This window comes from Canis aureus, chromosome X (assembly GCF_053574225.1).
Source record: "Canis aureus isolate CA01 chromosome X, VMU_Caureus_v.1.0, whole genome shotgun sequence".
NCBI classification, from domain to species: domain Eukaryota; kingdom Metazoa; phylum Chordata; class Mammalia; order Carnivora; family Canidae; genus Canis; species Canis aureus.
The window spans coordinates 81,371,472-81,393,937 of NC_135649.1; the positions used below are offsets into that span (position 1 = coordinate 81,371,472).

Below are 22,466 nucleotides of genomic sequence, written 5' to 3' on the forward strand. Positions count from 1 at the left end.
CTGACCTGTGAACAGACTGACCTGTGAATAGTCCATAGAAAGAGCAATAGTGAGGGATGGGAAGTCTAGTTTACAAACTGCCTATTTTGTGCTGGGCACATGTACTCTCTCAAGTAGGTCCTCCCAACAATCCTATGAGATAGATACTCTCATTCCTGATTTACAGGTGAGGGAAATGAAAACCAGAGAGGTTAAATAATGTGTGCTAGAGATCACGCAACCAGTAAATGACAGAACAATTCAAAATTAAACTAGTTATATCTGGCCCTATAATCCATCACATTTGGCCTAGATTTGGCAAAGAAAGGAGTATGGAAGGTACTTCATTGTCTTATGATTATGATGCCCTCATATAGGAGCTTCTGGAAGGTGAACATCTATCTGACTGAAGCATGTGGTCCCAAGATGCAGCACAGTAACAACAACAATTAACAGTGCCTAGTAGGAAAGGGATAGTGAATAAAATAAAGGATAGATGTGGAGGTGTGTAGATGAGTATATAGAAGAGTGGATGGGATTCTCTTTCTTGTTTACCCTCTATACCCACAAATATCAGACTTATAAACAAATCTGTCACGTACCTTCTTAGCTATAGTGATCATCAGGATCTGCCACTATCTTCATTTTCAGGACTTTGAGAACTCAATGAAAATGTGGGAGTGCAAGCATAGTGAAATTCAAGCTGCCTCTCAACCCCAGCTGGACTCCCAGGAATTTCAGGATAGCCTCTCTGATGAGGAGTATGCCCAGATGAAGCACTTAGCTCGACTTGCAGAAAACCTCATTAGCAGGTAAGTGGACTGGCCCAGATACAGGGCTGGAAATCCGAAGAACAGATAGGGAGAAGGAACTAACTTGTGTCTATTGGCTGCTAGAGAGCGTGGCCTCAGAAAGGAGTCTTTTCCAGAACTCTGAAGATTGACGGGGACCCTGACAATCCAGGCAGGAAATAGTCTTTGTGCTCAGCAATAAGCCAGTTTGAACCTCTTCCTTTTTAGCCTCAGAGATGAACTTTGATCTCCTGCCCCAGACCCAATAGGACTATTTTTCCTTGCCCTTAAATATCAAAAGGGCCTCCGAGTTCTCAAAGTCAGCTTCCCTTCTCTAGCCTGGCCTCCCACTCTCCCAAAGCACCCAGTATCTAAATCAGCAGAGATAAGGATGGGTAAAGACAAATACCTAGAGAAAAGCAGAAACATTTTCTGGCATAGTTGGGCCAGAACTACCCAGGGTTCTCATTTCTACTTTCATCTCAACTCTCACCAGCACCGCAGGCCAGAAGTTTTATTTATAATTTCCAGACCCATTTATCTGTTCTTGTTTTATTACAGACTTACTGACCTGAGCAAGGTCCACCAGCATGTGTCTGTTCTCATGGATTCTGTGAATGCCAGTGCTAACATCCTGAATGATATGTTTTACAGCCAAGACAGTGGCAGTGAGGCAGGTGCAGCTTCCTGCACTCCCCAAGAGGTAAGAAAGGAAAGGGAAAATGAAGAGAAGGAGTCAAACCAAAAAGGAAAGGGGAAGAAAGTGAAGAAAAGTGAGCCAGAGGCTGGGTGGATAAACTGGACAAATGATATGACAGGAAACTGATCAATAAAGTAGAAGGGAAAGCAAGTATACCTTGACTTGTTACAGGTTTAGAGTGGTTACTGGGGAAATCCCATGGCAGATTTCATCAGTGTGAGAGCTAGCCCTCTTCCTGGTAGCTACACTGGCCTCAGGAGAAATAGCCAATGGATGGAGAGAAACTTGGCATTGGCACATTCTCATCCCATGTGGATCCCTATATAACCTATTAATGTGACACTTGCCATTGAAACCTGAGCTCTAGGCTGCCTTGGTTTCCCTCCTAAGGGAAAAGTCCAGATGAGGATATTTGATGTGCCATCCCATGACTTTACCCACTGCCAGAAGATTGAAGTCATTCTTTTTAAAAAGTAACTGTAGTGCTAAGTAAACAATACAAAATACAAAAGGGCCACATATAGGATCAGGGCCTCCTAAAAAGTAGTTTGCTTATTTATTTTCAACCAGACTTAGTTGGTGGAGGCCTGAAGCTCAATCAGCTATTAGAAATGACAAATACCCACCATTTGCTTCAACGTGGATGGAACTGGAGGGTATTATGCTGAGTGAAGTAAGTCAGTCGGAGAAGGACAAACATTATATGTTCTCATTCATTTGGGGAATATAAATAATAGTGAAAGGGAATATAAGGGAAGGGAGAAGAAATGTGTGGGAAATATCAGAAAGGGAGACAGAACGTAAAGACTGCTAACTCTGGGAAACGAACTAGGGGTGGTAGAAGGGGAGGAGGGCGGGGGGTGGGAGTGAATGGGTGACGGGCACTGGGGGTTATTCTGTATGTTAGTAAATTGAACACCAATAAAAAATAAATAAAAAAAATTAAAAAAAATAAATAAAATGTAATATAATATGAAAAAAAAAAAAAACCTGGAGTTTTAAAAAGAGATGGTTGGGCCTAACCCCACCTACAATGGGAAAGGTGGTTTTAGTGTAGCAGCAACAAGTAGACTCAGATTTACTCTCTGGTTTACATATTTCCTATTTCACTATATCCACACCAGTCAATCAATGGTACCAAATGCCAAGGTGTGCCAACCACTTCACAGGACACACCAATACAACTATACCAGTAGTTGACAGCTCTGGTTCTGTCAGTTCTGACTGGTTGATGTCCTGCTGTAATATTTGTGCTATATTTTGAATATTACTTTTTCACCTATAGCCATATCCTACTAGCCTGCTCCTACCTTCCTACAGAGAAGACAGCTGCATGCTTACTAACCAACAACTCCTCTGTCTTTGTCCTTTCCCTTCCTTCCTTCTCCTTTCTTCTCTCAGACTCTAAGCAGAAATGATGCAGTAGATGTTACATTTAGTCTTAAAGGGCTCTACGATGACACTAAAGCTTTCCTGGATGAAAACTTGGTGAGTGGAGGGGGTTGAATGAGGGAGGGCAAAATATTCCATTTGAAGATGGTCATGGTCAATGCTTGGTTCTAGGGTGTTGGAAGACATGTAGGAGCATTTTGGCCAGGTGCTTACCTGGCAGTGCCTGCTGTGTCATCCTCACCCAGAGTTGTCATTGATTGTATCAATTCACAGGTTATGCTAATTCATAGTGAGTATGATATCCTTGAAGAAAATCTCTCCCCTCTCCTTTGGCAAATGTCTCCTGGATCCAGACCAGCCCAATCAAAAGTAAGGTCTTCTCATCATACCTAACACAGGTTCAATAGAAAGGGGTGAGCTCTTTTGAGCCACTCCATTTCTCTCAAGTTTCCATATACCTCTGTCACCACGTGGGAAGACAGTAATAGGAAGCTCTGGGTTTAAATTCCCAATCTGCCACAGACTAACTGTATTCATTTCCTAAGGCTGCTGTACCAAAGTACTGAAACCTGGGTAACTTAAACAATAGAAATTTATTATCTCACAGTTTTGGAGGCCAGAATCCTGAAATCAATGTGTCAGCAGGGCTATATTCCCTCTGAAACCTGTAGGCAAATCCTTCCTTGCCCTTTCCTAGCTTCTGGTGACTTTCTGGCAATCTTTGGTGTTCCTTGGCTTGTAGATGCATTACTCCAATCCTCCATCTTTTTTTTTTTAATTTATTTTTTATTGGTGTTCAATTTACTAACATACAGAATAACACCCAGTGCCCGTCACCCATTCACTCCCACCCCCCGCCCTCCTCCCCTTCTACAACCCCTAGTTCGTTTCCCAGAGTTAGCAGTCTTTACGTTCTGTCTCCCTTTCTGATATTTCCCACACATTTCTTCTCCCTTCCCTTATATTCCCTTTCACTATTATTTATATTCCCCAAATGAATGAGAACATATAATGTTTGTCCTTCTCCGACTGACTTACTTCACTCAGCATAATACCCTCCAGTTCCATCCACGTTGAAGCAAATGGTGGGTATTTGTCATTTCTAATAGCTGAGTAACATTCCATTGTATACATAAATCACATCTTCTTTATCCATTCATCTTTCGTTGGACACCGAGGCTCCTTCCACAGTTTGGCTATCGTGGCCATTGCTGCTATAAACATCGGGGTGCAGGTGTCCCAGCGTTTCATTGCATTTGTATCTTTGGGGTAAATCCCCAACAGTGCAATTGCTGGGTCGTAGGGCAGGTATATTTTTAACTGTTTGAGGAACCTCCACACAGTTTTCCAGAGTGGCTGCACCAGTTCACATTCCCACCAACAGTGTAAGAGGGTTCCCTTTTCTCCGCATCCTCTCCAACATTTGTTGTTTCCTGCCTTGTTAATTTGCCCCATTCTCACTGGTGTGAGGTGGTATCTCATTGTAGTTTTGATTTGTATTTCCCTGATGGCAAGTGATGCAGAACATTTTCTCATATGCATGTTGGCCATGTCTATGTCTTCCTCTGTGAGATTTCTGTTCATGTCTTTTGCCCATTTCATGATTGGATTGTTTGTTTCTTTGGTGTTGAGTTTAATAAGTTCTTTATAGATCTTGGAAACTAGCCCTTTATCTGATATGTCATTTGCAAATATCTTCTCCCATTCTGTAGGTTGTCTTTGAGTTTTGTTGACTGTATCCTTTGCTGTGCAAAAGCTTCTTATCTTGATGAAGTCCCAATAGTTCATTTTTGCTTTTGTTTCTTTTGCCTTCGTGGATGTATCTTGCAAGAAGTTACTATGGCCGAGTTCAAAAAGGGTGTTGCCTGTGTTCTTCTCTAGGATTTTGATGGAATCTTGTCTCACATTTAGATCTTTCATCCATTTTGAGTTTATCTTGGTGTATGGTGAAAGAGAGTGGTCTAGTTTCATTCTTCTGCATGTGGATGTCCAATTTTCCCAGCACCATTTATTGAAGAGACTGCCTTTCTTCCAATGGATAGTCTTTCCTCCTTTATCGAATATTAGTTGCCCATAAAGTTCAGGGTCCAATTCTGGATTCTCTATTCTGTTCCACTGATCTATGTGTCTGTTTTTGTGCCAGTACCACACTGTCTTGATGACCACAGCTTTGTAGTACAACCTGAAATCTGGCATTGTGATGCCCCCAGATATGCTTTTCTTTTTTAAAATTCCCCTGGCTATTCGGGGTCTTTTCTGATTCCACACAAATCTTAAAATAATTTGTTCTAACTCTCTGAAGAAAGTCCATGGTATTTTGATAGGGATTGCATTAAACGTGTATATTGCCCTGGGTAACATTGACATTTTCACAATATTAATTCTGCCAATCCATGAGCATGGAATATTTTTCCATCTCTTTGTGTCTTCCTCAATTTCTTTCAGAAGTGTTCTATAGTTTTGAGGGTATAGATCCTTTACATCTTTGGTTAGGTTTATTCCTAGGTATCTTATGCTTTTGGGTGCAATTGTAAATGGGATTGACTCCTTAATTTCTCTTTCTTCAGTCTCATTGTTAGTGTATAGAAATGCCACTGACTTCTGGGCATTGATTTTGTATCCTGCCACGCTACCGAATTGCTGTATGAGTTCTAGCAATCTTGGGGTGGAGACTTTTGGGTTTTCTATGTAGAGTATCATGTCATCGGCGAAGAGGGAGAGTTTGACTTCTTCTTTGCCAATTTGAATGCCTTTAATGTCTTTTTGTTGTCTGATTGCTGAGGCTAGGACTTCCAGTACTATGTTGAACAGCAGTGGTGAGAGTGGACATCCCTGTCTTGTTCCTGATCTTAGGGGAAAGGCTCCTAGTGCTTCCCCATTGAGAATGATATTTGCTGTGGGCTTTTCATAGATGGCTTTTAAGATGTCGAGGAATGTTCCCTCTATCCCTACACTCTGAAGAGTTTTGATCAGGAATGGATGCTGTATTTTGTCAAATGCTTTCTCTGCATCCAATGAGAGGATCATATGGTTCTTGGTTTTTCTCTTGCTGATATGATGAATCACATTGATTGTTTTACGGGTGTTGAACCAGCCTTGTGTCCCAGGGATAAATCCTACTTGGTCACGGTGAATAATTTTCTTAATGTACTGTTGGATCCTATTGGCCAGTATCTTGTTGAGAATTTTTGCATCCATGTTCATCAGGGATATTGGTCTGTAATTCTCCTTTTTGGTGGGTCTTTGTCTGGCTTTGGAATTAAGGTGATGCTGGCTTCATAGAACGAATTTGGAAGTACTCCATCTCTTTCTATCTTTCCAAACAGCTTTAGGAGACTAGGTATGATTTCTTCTTTAAACGTTTGATAAAATTCCCCTGGGAAGCCATCTGGCCCTGGACTCTTGTGTCTTGGGAGGTTTTTGATGACTGCTTCAATTTCCTCCCTGGTTATTGGCCTGTTCAGGTTTTCTATTTCTTCCTGTTCCAGTTTTGGTAGTTTGTGGCTTTCCAGGAATGCGTCCATTTCTTCTAGATTGCCTAATTTATTGGCGTATAGCTGTTCATAATATGTTTTTAAAATCGTTTGTATTTCCTTGGTGTTGGTAGTGATCTCTCCTTTCTCATTCATGATTTTATTAATTTGAGTCTTCTCTCTCTTCTTTTTAATAAGGCTGGCTAATGGTTTATCTATCTTATTAATTCTTTCAAAGAACCAACTCCTGGTTCTGTTGATCTGTTCCACAGTTCTTCTGGTCTCGATTTCGTTGAGTTCTGCTCGAATCTTTATTAACTCCCTTCTTCTCTTGGGTGTAGGATCTATTTGCTGTTTTTTCTCTAGCTCCTTTATGTGTAAGGTTAGCTTTTGTATTTGAGTTCTTTCCAGTTTTTGAATGGATGCTTGTATTGCGATGTATTTCCCCCTTAGGACTGCTTTTGCTGCATCCCAAAGATTTTGAACGGTTGTATCTTCATTCTCATTAGTTTCCATGAATCTTTTTAATTCTTCCTTAATTTCCTGGTTGACCCTTTTATCTTTTAGCAGGATGGTCCTTAACCTCCACGTGTTTGAGGTCCTTCCAAACTTCTTGTTGTGATTTAGTTCTAATTTCAAGGCATTATGGTCCGAGAATATGCAGGGGACAATCCCAATCCTTTGGTATCGGTTCAGACCCGATTTGTGTCCCAATATGTGGTCTATTCTGGAGAAAGTTCCATGTGCGCTTGAGAAGAATGTGTATTCAGTTGAGTTTGGATGTAAAGTTCTGTAGATATCTGTGAAATCCATCTGGTCCAGTGTATCATTTAAAGCTCTCGTTTCTTTGGAGATGTTGTGCTTAGAAGACCTATCGAGTATAGAAAGAGCTAGATTGAAGTCACCAAGTATAAGTGTATTATTATCTAAGTATTTCTTCACTTTGGTTAATAATTGATTGATATATTTGGCAGCTCCCACATTCGGAGCATATATATTGAGGATTGTTAAGTCCTCTTGTTGAATAGATCCTTTAAGTATGATATAGTGTCCCTCTTCATCTCTCACTACAGTCTTTGGGGTAAATTTTAGTTTATCTGATATAAGGATGGCTACCCCTGCTTTCTTTTGAGGACCATTCGAATGGTAAATGGTTCTCCAACCTTTTATTTTCAGGCTGTAGGTGTCCTTCTGTCTAAAATGAGTCTCTTGTAGACAGCAAATAGATGGGTCCTGCTTTTTTATCCAGTCTGAAACCCTGTGCCTTTTGATGGGGTCATTAAGCCCGTTCACATTCAGAGTTACTATTGAGAGATATGAGTTTAGTGTCATCATGATATCTATTCAGTCTTTGTTTTTGTGGACTGTTCCACTGAACTTCTTCTTAAAGGGGAATTTTAAGAGTCCCCCTTAAAATTTCTTGCAGAGCTGGTTTGGAGGTCACATATTCTTTTAGTTGCTGCCTGTCTTGGAAGCTCTTTATCTCTCCTTCCATTTTGAATGAGAGCCTTGCTGGATAAAGTATTCTTGGTTGCATGTTCTTCTCATTTAGGACCCTGAATATATCCTGCCAGCCCTTTCTGGCCTGCCAGGTCTCTGTGGAGAGGTCTGCTGTTACCCTAATACTCCTCCCCATAAAAGTCAGGGATTTCTTGTCTCTTGCTGCTTTAAGGATCTTTATCTTTGTAATTTGCAAGCTTCACTATTAGATGTCGAGGTGTTGAACGGATTTTATTGATTTGAGGGGGGGATCTCTCTATTTCCTGGATCTGAATGCCCGTTTCCCTTCCCAGATTAGGAAAGTTTTCAGCTATGATTTGTTCAAATACATATTCTGGCCCTCTGTCCCTTTCGGCGCCCTCGGGAACCCCAATTAAACGTAGGTTTTTCTTTCTCAGGCTGTCGTTTATTTCCCTTAATCTATCTTCATGGTCTTTTAATTGTTTGTCTCTTTTTTCCTCAGTTTCCCTCTTTGCTATCAACTTGTCTTCTATGTCACTCACTCGTTCTTCCACCTCGTTAACCCTCGTCGTTAGGACTTCTAGTTTGGATTGCATCTCATTCAATTGATTTTTAATTTCTGCCTGATTAGCTCTAAATTCTGCAGTCATGAAGTCTCTTGAGTCCTTTATACTTTTTTCTAGAGCCACCAGTAGCTGTATAATAGTGCTTCTGAATTGGCTTTCTGACATTGAATTGTAATCCAGATTTTGTAACTCTGTGGGAGAGAGGACTGTTTCTGATTCTTTCTTTTGAGGTGAGGTTTTCCTTCTAGTCATTTTGCTCAGTGCAGAGTGGCCAAAAGCAAGTTGTATTGGGAAAAAGAGAAAAAGGAGAGAAAGAAGGAAAGAAAAGAGAAAAAGAAAAAAAAGGGAAGAGAAAAAACGAAAGAAAAAAAAAGAAGAAAAAGAGAAAGAAAAAGAAAGGAGAAAAAAAAGGGGGGGTGGGGGAGGAAACAAATCAAAAAGCAAAACAAAACAAAAAAACAAAACAAAACAAAACAAAAAGAACCACCAGGGAGTATCTTCTGATTCTGTGTTCTTTAAGTCCCTTGGCTTCTCCTGGAAGTTGTCAGTCTAGCTGGTGTTCTGGGGGAGGGGCCTGCTGTGCTGATTTTCAGGTGTTAGCAGTTGGGGGAGCTGCTGTGCCCCTGCCTGGTGCAGGGCTCAGTGGGGGTTGTTTGCCCCGTGAGGCCGCAGGAGGAACAGCCCCAGTGGCGGGCCAGCTCTGGAAACCTGGATTCAGCTCCGGCAGGAACTCCGTCTGCAGGGCCTGGAGGCTCCGGGCGGGGCCGCTGATCTGCTCAGCTCGGGGCAGGAGCGTCCTTGCTGTCCTGGGCCCTCCCGGCCTCTGCCTGTCCCGGGGGAGGCGGGATCCTGGGCTGTGTCCCGGCGCCCTGTGCTCCGGGGCCTGCGCTGGTGGATTCGCGCTCCCGGGCCGCGCAACCCCCTCCGGGGAGCCGCCGCCCGAGCCCCTCCGAGCTGCTCCTGGAACCGCGCAGGCCCCTCCGCACGGAGCCTCTTCCTCTGCCCGAGCCCGGCCGAGCTGCTCCCGGGGCCGTGCAGCCCCCTCCGCGGAGCCGCCGCCCGAGCCCCCCGAGCTGCTCCGGGTCCCGCCGGGTCCCGCCGAGCGCGCTGCAGCCCTTAGGGAGCTCGGCGCACTCTCCTGGGCGCGCAGTTGCTCTGTTACTGTCCCGGGGAGCCCGAGGGCATCCCCTCCCTCCTGGGTCCTGCTCCAACTCCCTGCGAGCCCCTTTGCGCCCGGGAAGGTCGGTGCAGCTCCTGCGTCTCCGGGACGGGGCTCTCCTGTCCTGGGGACACTCGTCCCGGCCTCAGCCTGGCTCCTCGCGGGGCCCCTCCCCCTTGGAGGCCTTTGTTTCTTTATTTCTTTTCCCCCCCGTCTTCCTACCTTGATAGAAGCGCGAACTCTTCTCACTGTTGCATTCCAGCTGGTCTCTCTTTAAATCTCAGGCCGAATTCATAGATTTTCAGGATAATTTGAAGGTTTTCTAGGTAGTTTGGTGGAGACAGGTGATTTGGAGACTCTACTCTTCCGCCATCTTGCTCCTCCCCCCCAATCCTCCATCTTCACATGGTATTCCTCCTATGTTTCTCATCTTCACATGACCATTGTCTTATAAGGATACTGGATCAGTGGCCTACCCTACTCCAGTATGACCTCATCTGTAATGATGCCATTTCCAAATAAGGTCATATTCTGAAGTACTGAGGGCTAGGATTTCAACACATCTTTCTTGGGGGTACACAATTGAATCCATGACACTAGCTGTGTAAAGTAACCTCACATATCTGGGTCTCAGTTTCCCTATCTATAAAATAGTAATTGTAGTCTCTACCTCTCCAGGTTGTTGTGAGAATTAAATTAACTATTATATATTAAGTGCATACCTGGCCTGGCACATAGTAGCAGCCTGATAGATGGTAGATTTTATTAGTGTTAGGGAAAATGAACTGAAACTCAGTTTTTTGAACTACAAGAATAGTTTAATGTTTCTCATAATGCAAAGCCCATAGTCATACTGGATGAGTATGCTCTGATGAGTCAACTGATCATGACCACCCCACTTTTGGGTTTGCTGCTAAAGCCCTGAGGCAGGTGCTGTTCTTGCCTCTCATCTAATTAAGGTTTATTTGAAGAGGGGCTTCTGAGTTGATATTGCAAGAAGTGCATCCACTTCCCCTTTTCCATTTGTACATCTAATTGACACACTGCACAGGTGGCTAAGGCAATCATGACAGGCTGTCCCAGCATCTGAGCCCCAAGCTAGGATCTTTCAGCCTTAAACAACAGCAACAGAAGTACTCTCTATATATAGGCAGAGCTCAATGGCCTTGCCAATCTGAGCAGCAGGAAACATGGAGCTTGGCCACTCATGGCCAGTCAGGCTTTCTTGAAGCTCATGGCATGAAAATTGGTTTGTGCCAACCAACAACCTGAACTGAGGATATACCACACTTAACATAGGGTAAGGACCTGATAAGGACCCACACACACATACATCCATCCAAATAAGAATAGGGGGCAGGCAGCAGCTAACTAAGAATAATCATGTATCTCCAGAAAGGCTGTCAGAAGTGACATGGAAATAAAGCTTATTTCATTTTGATGTTGTTATTCTTCCCCTTGAAGGAGGGCAGTAAGCAGCTCAGTGTTGACAGAGGGATGTAGATTTATGATGAAGCAAATCCCATTCCCACTTTCTTTATTTGTCAACCTCAATTATGCTATGGCCAGTGATGTATTAGAACAGGCACCAAGACAGACACCTGGGTGGCTCAGTGGTTGAGCATCTGCCTTTGGCTCAGGTCATGATCCCAGGCTCCTGGGATCAAGTCCCATATTAGGCTCCCCATAGGGAGCCTGCTTCTCCCTCTGCCTATGTCTCTGCCTCTCCCTGTGCCTCTCATGAATAATTAATACATTCTTTTATTTTTTTTAATAAATCAAAGAGTTAATAGTAGTCCACTTATTTTTTTTAAAGATTTTATTTATTTATTCATGAGAGACACAGAGTGAGAGAGAGAGAGGCAGAGACACAGGCAGAGGGAGAAGCAGGCTCCACGCAGGGAGCCCTACGTGGGACTCGATCCCGGGACTCCAGGATCAGGCCCTGGACTGAAGGCGGTGCTAAACCGCTGAGCCACCCGGGCTGCCCAATACATTCTTTTAAAAAAAGAACAGGAACCAAGAAATAAGGATTGACATCCTCTGAGTCAGTCCACATATTTACCTCAGAGATTTCTGGACAAAGTCTCCAGTAGAGACAGAAGGAGAGGAGGATAGAGCATGAGACTCAAACACACCACCTACAATTTTTCAGAGCCTGTCTCTGGATGCTAAATAGGAAGTCATTAGGAAGCCATTTTATTCTTCTCTCATTATGATTAGAAATAATTTTCCAAGGCCTCAAATCCCTTTTTCTTCTCTGTGGCTTTGGGTTTGACTACCAAATCCATTTTGAGCATTTTTGGTAAGTATACCCCCAATGGACTCCCTGCCCCTTTCTCCCTTGAAGTGATAGCCATTTCTACCTGACACCTGCTATCCCCCATCCTACTGCCATGTGCACACACATGTCCTGTGCATCTGGGCTACTCTGTACTGTCCTAAATCATTGGTTGTAAATCAAAAAATTATTTGTCAGGACTGACTTATTTCTCTCTCACATCCCAACCCTTGCTCCAACCAAATCCCCCACCTATTCACCTGCCATCCATCTGTGACTGTTGGCAAGGCTCCATTTATAGCTGGAGCATCAAGTAGCCCATGCACAGCTAGAAGCTACATAAGTGCCAGATTTAAAGTAAAGTATATGACAGGAAGGAGAGGTGAGGCCAAAATATGTGGGCTGAAAACCATGTCAGGGCTGATGATAGAAACACACATCTATCTGTTCTTTCAGGTCACTAGTTAATGGAACATGAACTAACTCAGCTATGATGCTGATCTAGGACTTGGTTCTTCTGAGTTAGAGATGGCCCCAGAAGAATTCATTTTAACTCTCCCATGGACTGTACAGAGTTCATCCTGTGGGTTCTGGGGGTTATTAGGGAATGCTTAAGCTTTGTTTCTTGAACCTGTGGGACAAGCCATCTGGATCTCATTTATTAATTACAAAGAGTGACTAGCATAGGGGCTAAAGCACAGCCTTGGGGAGGCAGACCCTCTTTGACAGAAAGGAAAAAGTTGAGCCAATCTCTCTCCAGCTTTCTCCTTGCTTCACAAAGGAGCCTTTACATTATGGTAACTGTCTAATAAAGATTCCCCCAGCATCTGGCCACCCCACATATCCTTTCTGGGCAATGTGTTATATAAGGTGGGCTATAGAGTTAAACAGATCTGAGTTTCTGTCTAGGTATGTGATCCTGAGCATCAAACTACTTTGAGTCTCTTTTCTTGCCTATAAAATGAGACTAGTACTTTGTAAAGTATTATAAAGTTATTGGGAAGATAGAATGATATCACATATGCACAATGACTGGCATACAGAATGGACTAGAAATTGGTAGCTGTTATTTAGAGGGACACTTAGATGTCTCCAAGGACTTGAGGATCAGGAGTAAGACCCTTTTTCTGGACCTTAAGCTGTAGGAGCATAACTTAAGTGTTAATTCATACTGGTCAAAAGGCCTCTCTGCTTTGCCAAACTGTGAGCATGCCCAGCTCCACAGAAATCACCACAATATGGTTGTTTCCTGAATCTCCCTATTGAGCAAATAAAGAGCTAGTTACACTTTCCACTGACCCCATGGCCAAAGGAAATACAAGTTGGCACCCTGGGGTCTCATGGCCACTAGCAAGGACTAAGAGTGTGGGAGGGAGCCAGGGTTTATGAAGGGTGTTAGGCATTGGACACTCATTCTTTTTCCTGTCTTTACCAGCTGAGAAATCCTGAGGATGAGGCCACACTGCAAACTGCCCTGGAAACCATGAATAAGGAGTTTGAAAAGCTATCCAAGATCAACTGGATGAATTCAATCCTTGTTCCCAAGGTATGTTAACTGGGGATTAGAAAATAAAAGGAAGAGGGCTTCTCTTGATTCCTTCCAGTGTGGGCCGGGACATAGGGACTGATGTAGCAGGTGTCCACTAGTGGCTTTCAGCTTCAGCTTAAATGAGCCCTCTCCTCATCATAAGCAGACAGGACATGACAGAAAGCATATTGAAAAACTGGATGATCATGGAAAAATAACCGAAAAGAAGAGCTACTCTGTGGCGAGAGATGACTGGGAAAGAATAAGCAAGATTGGTTTTTTCTATGCTGTTCTCTGATCACAATTCCCACTCCCTGCCCAATATCTGCTACTAGGAACTGGATTTTACCTGGCACATACCATTATGACCAATACAAGTTGTTTGCAGCTAACATCTGTTTTAAATAGTTGGTGTCTGGGCCATATGGGTGGTTAAAACATCTCTCTCTGCTGCTTCCTGTCCCTCCCACTCTGGGAAGATAGCAGGCTCAATGCCTTCCCTTAGCAGGTATGTGGCTTAAAAGAAAGTCATGGCAGCAGTGGCTACAATATAGCTGTGGGGATGCTGTCATTTTTGGACATCAGATCAGGAAGAGGAGGAGGATAGGTTTATACTCTTTCTCTAATGGAGGGGATTGGAGGTATAAATATCTTGAAGAAATTAAAATCCCAAAGTTGCCTGGAATGTGTTTGGCAGGACTTTCTGGCAACAAAGTTAACCTGGGAATTATGTTTTACTAAAATCAGTGGTAAAATAAGCACACTTTAGCAGGAATAAGAGGGTTGGGAGGTTGGAAGACTAAGCTGGATTTAAAGAGCCTGCATGATCTGGACAGCAAAGAACCCACATTCATAATTAAAACCTATGTGTGGAGAACCCCCTTTGCGTTCCAGACAGGGAAGAAGGTGGCTTGGGAGCAGCTTCTTCCTTATATTGAAGGTATTTGTCCAAGGAAGTGTATTGCAGCTCATCAAACCATATGTCTGAAAGAAGAGATGCTTTTTTTCTAATTCATGCAGAGATGCCATATGAGTTAGCAGTGTAATCCTAGCAGTCTTACACTTCCAATCCCTAGCCATATGACCTCAGGAAAAATACTTTACCTCTCCAAGCCATCACTTCCTCATTTCTAAAATAGGAGTGATAACAGCCACCTTACAAGGTTGTTTGGGGGTTTATATAAGAATATTTATTAAAGTATTTAGCAAGGAATGTGGCACAGAGTAGGATCTTAGTAAAGATCATTTACCTTCCTAGGGCATGGGAATAATCTCCCACACTTGGATAGATAGCAAATATACCTGCTTTCTGCTGCCATCCTTGTTCACCAACTTGCCAACCTCCAGGAATTGTTTCTGAATGTTAGGCAACTGATTTTGACCTTCCTTTTGCTGTGGTTTCCCAGGAAAAATCTTCAGACACTGACAGTAGAAGCATCAGATTGAAAGTTAAGTTCCCCAAATTGGGGAAGACGAAGCTAGAAGAGGAAGATAAGCCTAAATCAGGCCAAAGAGTCCAGGGTTTTATTGGTAAGTGGCCCCCCACCCACAGGAATAGGAGTCATGAAGACTCCCCCAGCAACCCAGGTACCTCCCAGGGACCTAGAGCTCCCATTAGAAATGTTCACAGATATTGTGGTGATGGAGGAGGAGATGGCTTGGGACCCAACCTTAGACAATGCCAAGCAGCCTCTTAGACAAACTGTGAGTTAAAAAGTGATATGGACAGTGGGAAGAACCTGAGAAGGAACCACACTGTGTGGTCTCTGTGATATGGATAGCTGAAGAGAAAAATGAAAACAGGGAGTCACTTTTCTGCTTGGCCCATTCATGTCCTTGGTTGATAAAAGTATGGCAAAATAGGCATACTTAGATCACTCTCACAGTCAAATACAGCTACAAACTTTTGGTTGTGCTCCAGAGAACAGTATTGTTTGAGATGGGTTGGGATATCAGTGCTGGGCAGCTACAGGGTAAATAGCTTCTATGACCTATCTGAACACTTTTATTCCTTATCTGTAAATCCCTGGAAATGTAAGTTTTCTATGTTTCATTATTTGAATCCATTATTTGAATCCCTTCTTTGGAGTTGGACTTAAGCATTATTGATGTTAGTGGGGCTCAAAAAAAAGTTCTCCTAGAGTAGTCAGTTATGCCAATTCTGATGTCAGTGGTCTATCCTAAATTTGGGACCTAGATAACATGGAAGCTTGAGAGATATACCAATAATTGACATGGGGGGAAAAGGGCTGGAGGGTGGCTGTTTGTTTCAGAGGAAGTGAGAATTTGCACAGATGCCAAGAGAGAATTTCTTGGATCAAGCTGTTTTCTTAAGTTTGGTTCAACTGGTTTGATTTCCTAAGAGTCTTCCAGTTCAGAGACCATGGTGTTTGAAAGTCTTTCTGAAGGCTCTGAAGGGGTCAACACAAGTTCTGTGGAGTGTCAGGTTCTGAGAACTCATCCATTTGTGATAGGCTCACATGGTATCAGCTGGTATTCTTGAGGATTCAGAGGTAGTTGGTATAAAAGGAACAAATTAGTCTGTCTCCTGACAGGCTCTTTGTTGGCTCTCTTTAGGGTCCATACATTTGGGCATCTGCAGTGTGCTAACATTATTTCCATACTTGTTTTTTCTCTAAAGGACGTTTGTGGCATTACAGAAATCGTGAAGATGAAGCAAAAGATGATGATCCTCCAACATCATCGGGATTTCAACTGTAGTCCTTAAAAGCTGGAAGGAGAACTCACAATGTTTAGAATTCCACTGCAAAACTCTGAAAACCTCACTATAGGCTAGACTAAATTATTTCAGAGCAAACATGAACACCACTAAGAAAGATCCTCCAATTCTTTACACTAATATGCTTTTCCTGGACTCAATCAGGTCTCCTTAGAGGTTTACATTTTCTCATTGGCCAAAGATTCTTGTTCCGAGTTGTTTTGTTCAGTTCTCCTTCTCTGTGCAGCTTGAGCAACTACAGTATTTACTTGGGATAAGCTCATTATGAATGGCCTGGGATCTACAGAGGATTCAAGAAAGTTCACCTCTTCGGGGAACTTGGGAACCCTTTTCTCTGATGAGCAGAGAAACTATTGGATGTTAGGGAATGAAAGAAAGAAAGAAATTACTCTCAGGGAGATAAGGAGAGGGGTAGGGACAGCCAGGCTTGGTTGTTTCTACCCCAATCCCTGCCAGTTGCAACTTGTAACTTCAGGAGGTCTCTTCTACTTGGCTTTATTAAGATGAGAACTAGGTCCTGGGGGCTTGTCCATTTGCCCATTATAATAACCATGTGAAATCTTTTCTTGGAGACATGGTGGCTGCTTTCTCTGCAAACCCTTTGTGTTTTTCCATGTGTGCATATACGTCTTTGCACATGTCCAGGTGGTGCTGTGGTGGCTGGATGGGCCCACTGGTTGGAGCTCACCTCTATGGCAACTATACAGGATCCCCTGCTACTGCCTTGACCTTAGCCTGCATGCCGCCATGGAGTGTTTGCCTGTATTCTCGCTGGATTTTTTAACTAAATGTTTTGCCGCTGTGCTGCAGTATAGATTATGTACAGAGACATAAAGATGTGTGTGTGTGTGTGTGTATATATATATATATATTTTTTTCTTTTTAAGAACTGAAAATACAACTCAACCTCTAAGTGACCCTATTATTTATTGTGCTAACCCAGGAATCCCTCCCCACCCTGATCCCATCCCCCATTCCCACACATACATGCCTCTACCAACTGCCCTAGTTCTTGGTGGAGCTTCTGATCTTTTGGTGCATTTTCAGCATCTTAGAAGTGGCTGGGATCTACCTATAGCCCAGCTGATTCTGATGCGCCTCTTCCCCCACCCACCGTAAAATTCTGAGCCAGGCCACGGAAGGGGGAACAAAAACACCAATGCCCTAGAGAAGGGGGCTTAGCTGGCATTCTGCCTTTTTTGCTCTATTTATCCTGGACTCTACATCAGCAACTGCCACAAACTGTGCTGTCCCCTTCTCCAGTAAAGACTATATGGAGCAACCAGGCCTTGAGCTCTGTGACTTAGATGCCTGAGCTAGGGACTGCCTGACAAGTCACAACCTAGGCCTTCCCCACAAGCTCCATCTTGGCCTGAGTCTTCTGGACAGGCTGTTGGGTCAGTCCTCAAATGACCTTTGAATCTCCCATCTTGCTCCTTTCCGTTGAGTACAGAGGGACATCCAGAGTGATCAGAAAGAACATGGGCCTAGAGAAATGGAGGCTAAAAGCCTCTGCTTGTCCCATGGTTCTTTGAAATTTCTCATGAAAACAAACTAGGCCAAAATTGCCCCAAATCCCTATTCACATTTTTTGAATGCCTACCCACAGCCAGGCAAATCTAATCAAATACTAGTGTCCAGAGAGGTTCTCTCTGGTCTGCCTTGTATTCCCACTCCACCCCCTTTAACTCATACCTTTCATAAGTGTCCCTTCCCCTTTATCAAGAGAAAGCCAGAAAACTGGCCTCTCCCCACTTCTCAGACAAACTTAGCGTGCTCAATTCCTGACTCAGTCCAATGGCTGGTTCATCGAGGTGCACAATCCAGACTCCAAGCACTGGTTCTCAACTCTGGAACTCCACCAGCCTTGCCTACTTAAACCAGCCACCTGTGTTCCACCTCTGCAGGGGTGAGGAGAAAAACACTAACAAGGGGATAGTCCCTACATGTCTGATTGCTGTGCCAAACAAAAAAGTCCTAGCTCTACAACTAGAGAAGAAAGTTAATGGAAAAAGATGAGAGAAAACATTTAAAACTTATTTAAGCATCAGAATATGTTAACTTATTGTATGTATTTGAGTGGGAAATGTGCTGTTGCTGTATTGTTGGCTTTCTCTGCATCACTCTTTCTTCCTAGGAGAAGGTATTAGATCAAATCAGCAAGGTCACCATTGCAGCCCAACTTGGCTCCTCTGTGGTTGACGCATTAACACTTGCACACATAGTGACTAACGGAGTTGGGAACCAAGTTACATATTTTCTCAGAAGAGCTATTTCAAAATGGAAAATTTCCAGATGAGCAAATTTTAGGGAACAGAAGGAAGTCCTGGGAGAGGGTAGCTTTATCTTGGCAGTGCCTAAGCAGGGCTGTGTCTTCTATCTTTATCACTGATGATAGTAAACTGTAATAGGGCTCCATCTCTTGTGCTTACTTTGATATTTGTCTTTGTATATTGTAATGCTACTGTTGCTCTGTGGTACTATCTGGATTCCCTTTCACCCATCCTCTTCTCTCACCCTGAGTCAGAATGATATTGAATGAAACCACTTGGATTTGGGGTTGAAGTCAACTCATGGAGAATTGATAGCTGATGATACCCAGAAGCAGGTGTGGCTTACCAAACCACTCGGTTACCTCCTAAATTGCCTAATTACCAATTGATTCCCCAAAAGGAAGACAGCTTGCTGAGCACTTTAAATGTATTATCTTAGAAACAAAGCAGGAAGTGGTGATCTCTTTCTCAAGGGAGTTGGCTAACCCTCTAGAAGCATAAGCTGCTTTTAGAGCTTCATTGTTAACTGATTTCAGTAATATAGTTGCTCGGGTGGTGGAACCAGACACCAAATATCCATCTTAATTATGTTCAGAGATGCCATTAAGAGCCAAAGTTCTGGGGTTTGGTTGCATCTTTGGTAGTATTTTCTGAGGGTTTGGTTGAGTGGGCAATTCCCAACCAGAAGAATCATGGGGAAAGAGAATACCAATAGATTTGGACTGCCATCAAGTGCTTCTGGTATCAATACTACAGGAGGCCAGCAGCTTTCAATCCCCACTCCCAAAAGGGCCTGTGCTGTGTCTAAAAGGGCAGGGTAAGAATAAGGAAGGCATTTTGAACTTAATAACTTAGGTTATAGGTTGATCAGAAGAATCAGTTAGGGTCAACATCATCTTCCCTTGGGACACAAGTGGAAGAATTTTAGCTTCATAAGAGGTAGAAACTGATACCAAAGCAAACAAACCCATGAACACCATTCCATCCTGTGAAGAACCCTGACTGGCTATATGGTTTATGGAATTGCATTTGTCTGTCTGCTAATCTGTAATCCATGCTGTTTCCTCTTCTGTGTTTTTTGTTTCCTCACAGGTCCCTGCAAATAAACAGCAGGGCCAGGGTCTGGTTGGGGGAGGAAACTAGGGTAGTTAGGGGTAATAGAAAAAAAGCAGAAAGAAAAGGTCTATAAAGTGTGCCTATTCCTCCTCCCCCCAAAAAAAAATGGAACACCAGTCCTCAAAATTAATAAAGTTTTGCTTCATAAAATATTTTAATAAATGGATAAATGTAATAAACACCAGTGTCTCATCATTTACCTCAGCATGGGGGGAGTTAAACGAACAGGAATGGAAATGGGAGGTGGGCTTGGGTAGTCATCCAGACTCTAAATAAGTCCCATGCACATAGGGATAGAAGGTTAAGAGGACAGCAGCAGCACAAAGCCAAGAGTCTCCATCGGGATAATCCTAACACTGAAACAGCTACCACAGAAAATTCTAAAATATAACCACAACTCAAGGCAATCCTGTGGGGAAATATCTACCACTGTAACTGTAATTGTTCTAGAATTCAACTTTATGCAGGATCCAGATTTCAAGTAAATGAATTAGTTACTGGAAAGGTGAAATGAGGTAGAGGAGTACAGCCCAGACTGCTAAATAGATGCATAAGTGCAAAAAGCACCTTGAAAAACGTTTGAAAATAAAATCTGCCCCCCACTAAGACATTTATCACGTAACTCCTCTCCGTTCCAAAACGTTTTGAGGTGGGAAGAAGTTTTGTTCAGATGAAAAAATGGGTTAGGCTCAATTAGGATCAAAATCAGTTCAATTTCTGGCCAAACAGGGACTCTGGGGGTGGGGGCAGTTATTGGTCACATTTCATAGGTAGGTCACTGAGACTGTATTAGACCAGGATTCCACAAAAATGCTAACCCAGAGTGAGAACTCAGATCTTGTAAATCCTTGACTCTCCAATATTAAAATCTGAAAGACAAAAAAGTATTTTTATAAAGATTTTATTTATTTATTCATGAGAGACACACACAGAGAGAGAGGCAGAGACTCAGGCAGAGAGAGAAGCAGGCTTCATGCAGGGAGCCTGACATGGGACTCAATCCCGGGTCTCCAGGATAATGCCCTGGGCCGAAGGTGGTGCTAAACCGCTGAGCCACCTGGGCTGCCCAAAAGAAAAGTTCTGACCTTCAGGACCACATTTCAGTCTACCCACATAAAAATGACATTCTTAGGCTTTATGAAGGAATCAGCCCTGTTGCTGAGGAACTACCACCAGAGTGGGCTCTGTAATTCATATTAAGAAGCTTAGACTAATCCTGTAGGCCAGTGAATTACCATCAGAATACAATTTGTCTTGTTTTTTTATTATACAGTAAAATTGCTTTTTTTGGTGTATGATTCAGTGAATTTTCACACATATAGGCATTCGTGTAACCACTACTACTATCAGGATTCAGAACAGTTTCCACTGCTCCAGTAAATTTCTTGAGTCATTCCTGATTTAAAGACATATTCCTTAACCCTAACTCTAATCTCTGAACTATTTTCCATCCCTACAGTTTAGACCTTTCAAGAATGTCATAGAATATGTAACATTTTGGGATAAGCTTATTAAACTCAGTATAAAGGCTTTCAGATTCTTTCAAGTTGTCATGTGAATCAAGTTTGTTCTTCTTCATTGCTGAATAGTATTTCATTGTATGGATATATTTGTTTATCTATTTACCAAAGAAACTTTAGGTTGTTTCCAGTTTGGGACAATTATGCATAGAGCTGTTATAAACATTAATATTCAGGCTATTGTATTCACTTCTCTAAGATAAATACCCAGGAGTAGGATTGCTGGGTTATATCATAATGCATGTTTCAATTTAATAAGAAACTTCCAAACTATTTTTTAGAGTGTCCCATTTTGCATCCAAACTAGCAACGTTTGAGAGTTTTACTTGCTCTACATCCTCACCAGCTCTTGGAATTTAGTAATTTTACTTTAGCCATTCTACAAGATGTTTAGAGGCACCTCATCATAACATCATAGATGATGTTAAAAATCTTTTTATGTGCTTGTCATACTTAAATCCTCTTTGGTTAAGTGTTCAAATTCTTTTCCCTGTGTTTGTAATTGTGTTTTTCATTTACTTATTGTTGGGTTTTCAGAATTCTTTATATATTCTGCATCCAAGGTTTTTGTCAGATATATAATTTACAAATATCTTTCACCAGTCCGTAGTTTGTCTTCTCATCCTCTCAAGAATATTTTTCAGAGGAAAAATGTTACATTTTTATAGAAAGAATAATTCATTTTTTTCTTCTATGGATTGCACCTTTAGTGTCATATCTAAAAATTCCTCCTCTAACTCAGTAGTTCTCAACCAGGGATAACTTTGCCCCAGGGACACTGGGCAATTGTTTAGGCACATTTTTTGTTGTCATAGCATGAGAGGGGGGTGCTACTGGTATTTAATGGATAAAGGCCAGAGAAATTGCCAAGTTTCCTACAATGCACAGGAAAATTCCCAAAACAAAGAATTATTTATCCGGCCTAAAATGTCAATAGCACTGCTGCTCAGAAAATCCAATTTAACCCCAGGTCATAAAGATTTTATGTTGAATTCTAAAGGTTTTATAGTTTTATATTTTAATTTTAGATATATAACTAACTTTGAGTTAATTTTTGTATAATGCAAGGTTTATTTTTTTTTATTTTTATTTATTTATGATAGTCACACAGAGAGAGAGAGAGGCAGAGACACAGGCAGAGGGAGAAGCAGGCTCCATGCACCGGGAGCCCGACGTGGGACTCGATCCCGGGTCTCCAGGATCGCGCCCTGGGCCAAAGGCAGGCGATAAACCGCTGCACCACCCAGGGATCCCAAGGTTTACTTTTTATAAAAGATTTTATTTATTCATGAGAGACACACACACACACACAGAGGCAGAGACACAGGCAGAGAGAAAAGCAGGCTCCATGCAGGGAGCCCTATGTGGGACTCGATCCTGGGACTCCAGGATCATGCCCTGGACCGAAGGCAGGCACTAAACCACTGAGCCACCCAGGGATCCCCTAATGTAAGGTTTATATGAAGGTTCATTTTTTACTATGTGGA

General features: G+C 42.6%; 2 protein-coding genes across 2 annotated transcripts in view; one reads left to right on the forward strand and one right to left on the reverse strand.

The window, feature by feature from the left end:
• Positions 1 to 19,638, forward strand: part of DGKK (diacylglycerol kinase kappa) — a 66,136-nt gene extending 46,498 nt beyond the window's left edge. Inside the window, exons 14-19 of the mRNA XM_077889895.1 lie at positions 631 to 791; positions 1,332 to 1,473; positions 2,872 to 2,958; positions 13,238 to 13,348; positions 14,737 to 14,860; positions 15,972 to 19,638. Coding sequence (XP_077746021.1) covers positions 631 to 791; positions 1,332 to 1,473; positions 2,872 to 2,958; positions 13,238 to 13,348; positions 14,737 to 14,860; positions 15,972 to 16,051 — 705 coding nt within the window. The 3' untranslated portion in view covers positions 16,052 to 19,638. The remainder of the gene's footprint in view (positions 1 to 630; positions 792 to 1,331; positions 1,474 to 2,871; positions 2,959 to 13,237; positions 13,349 to 14,736; positions 14,861 to 15,971) is intronic.
• Positions 19,624 to 22,466, reverse strand: part of CCNB3 (cyclin B3) — a 91,592-nt gene continuing 88,749 nt past the window's right edge. Inside the window, exon 13 of the mRNA XM_077890369.1 lies at positions 19,624 to 20,328. The gene's annotated coding sequence lies outside the window, so the exon portion shown is untranslated. The remainder of the gene's footprint in view (positions 20,329 to 22,466) is intronic.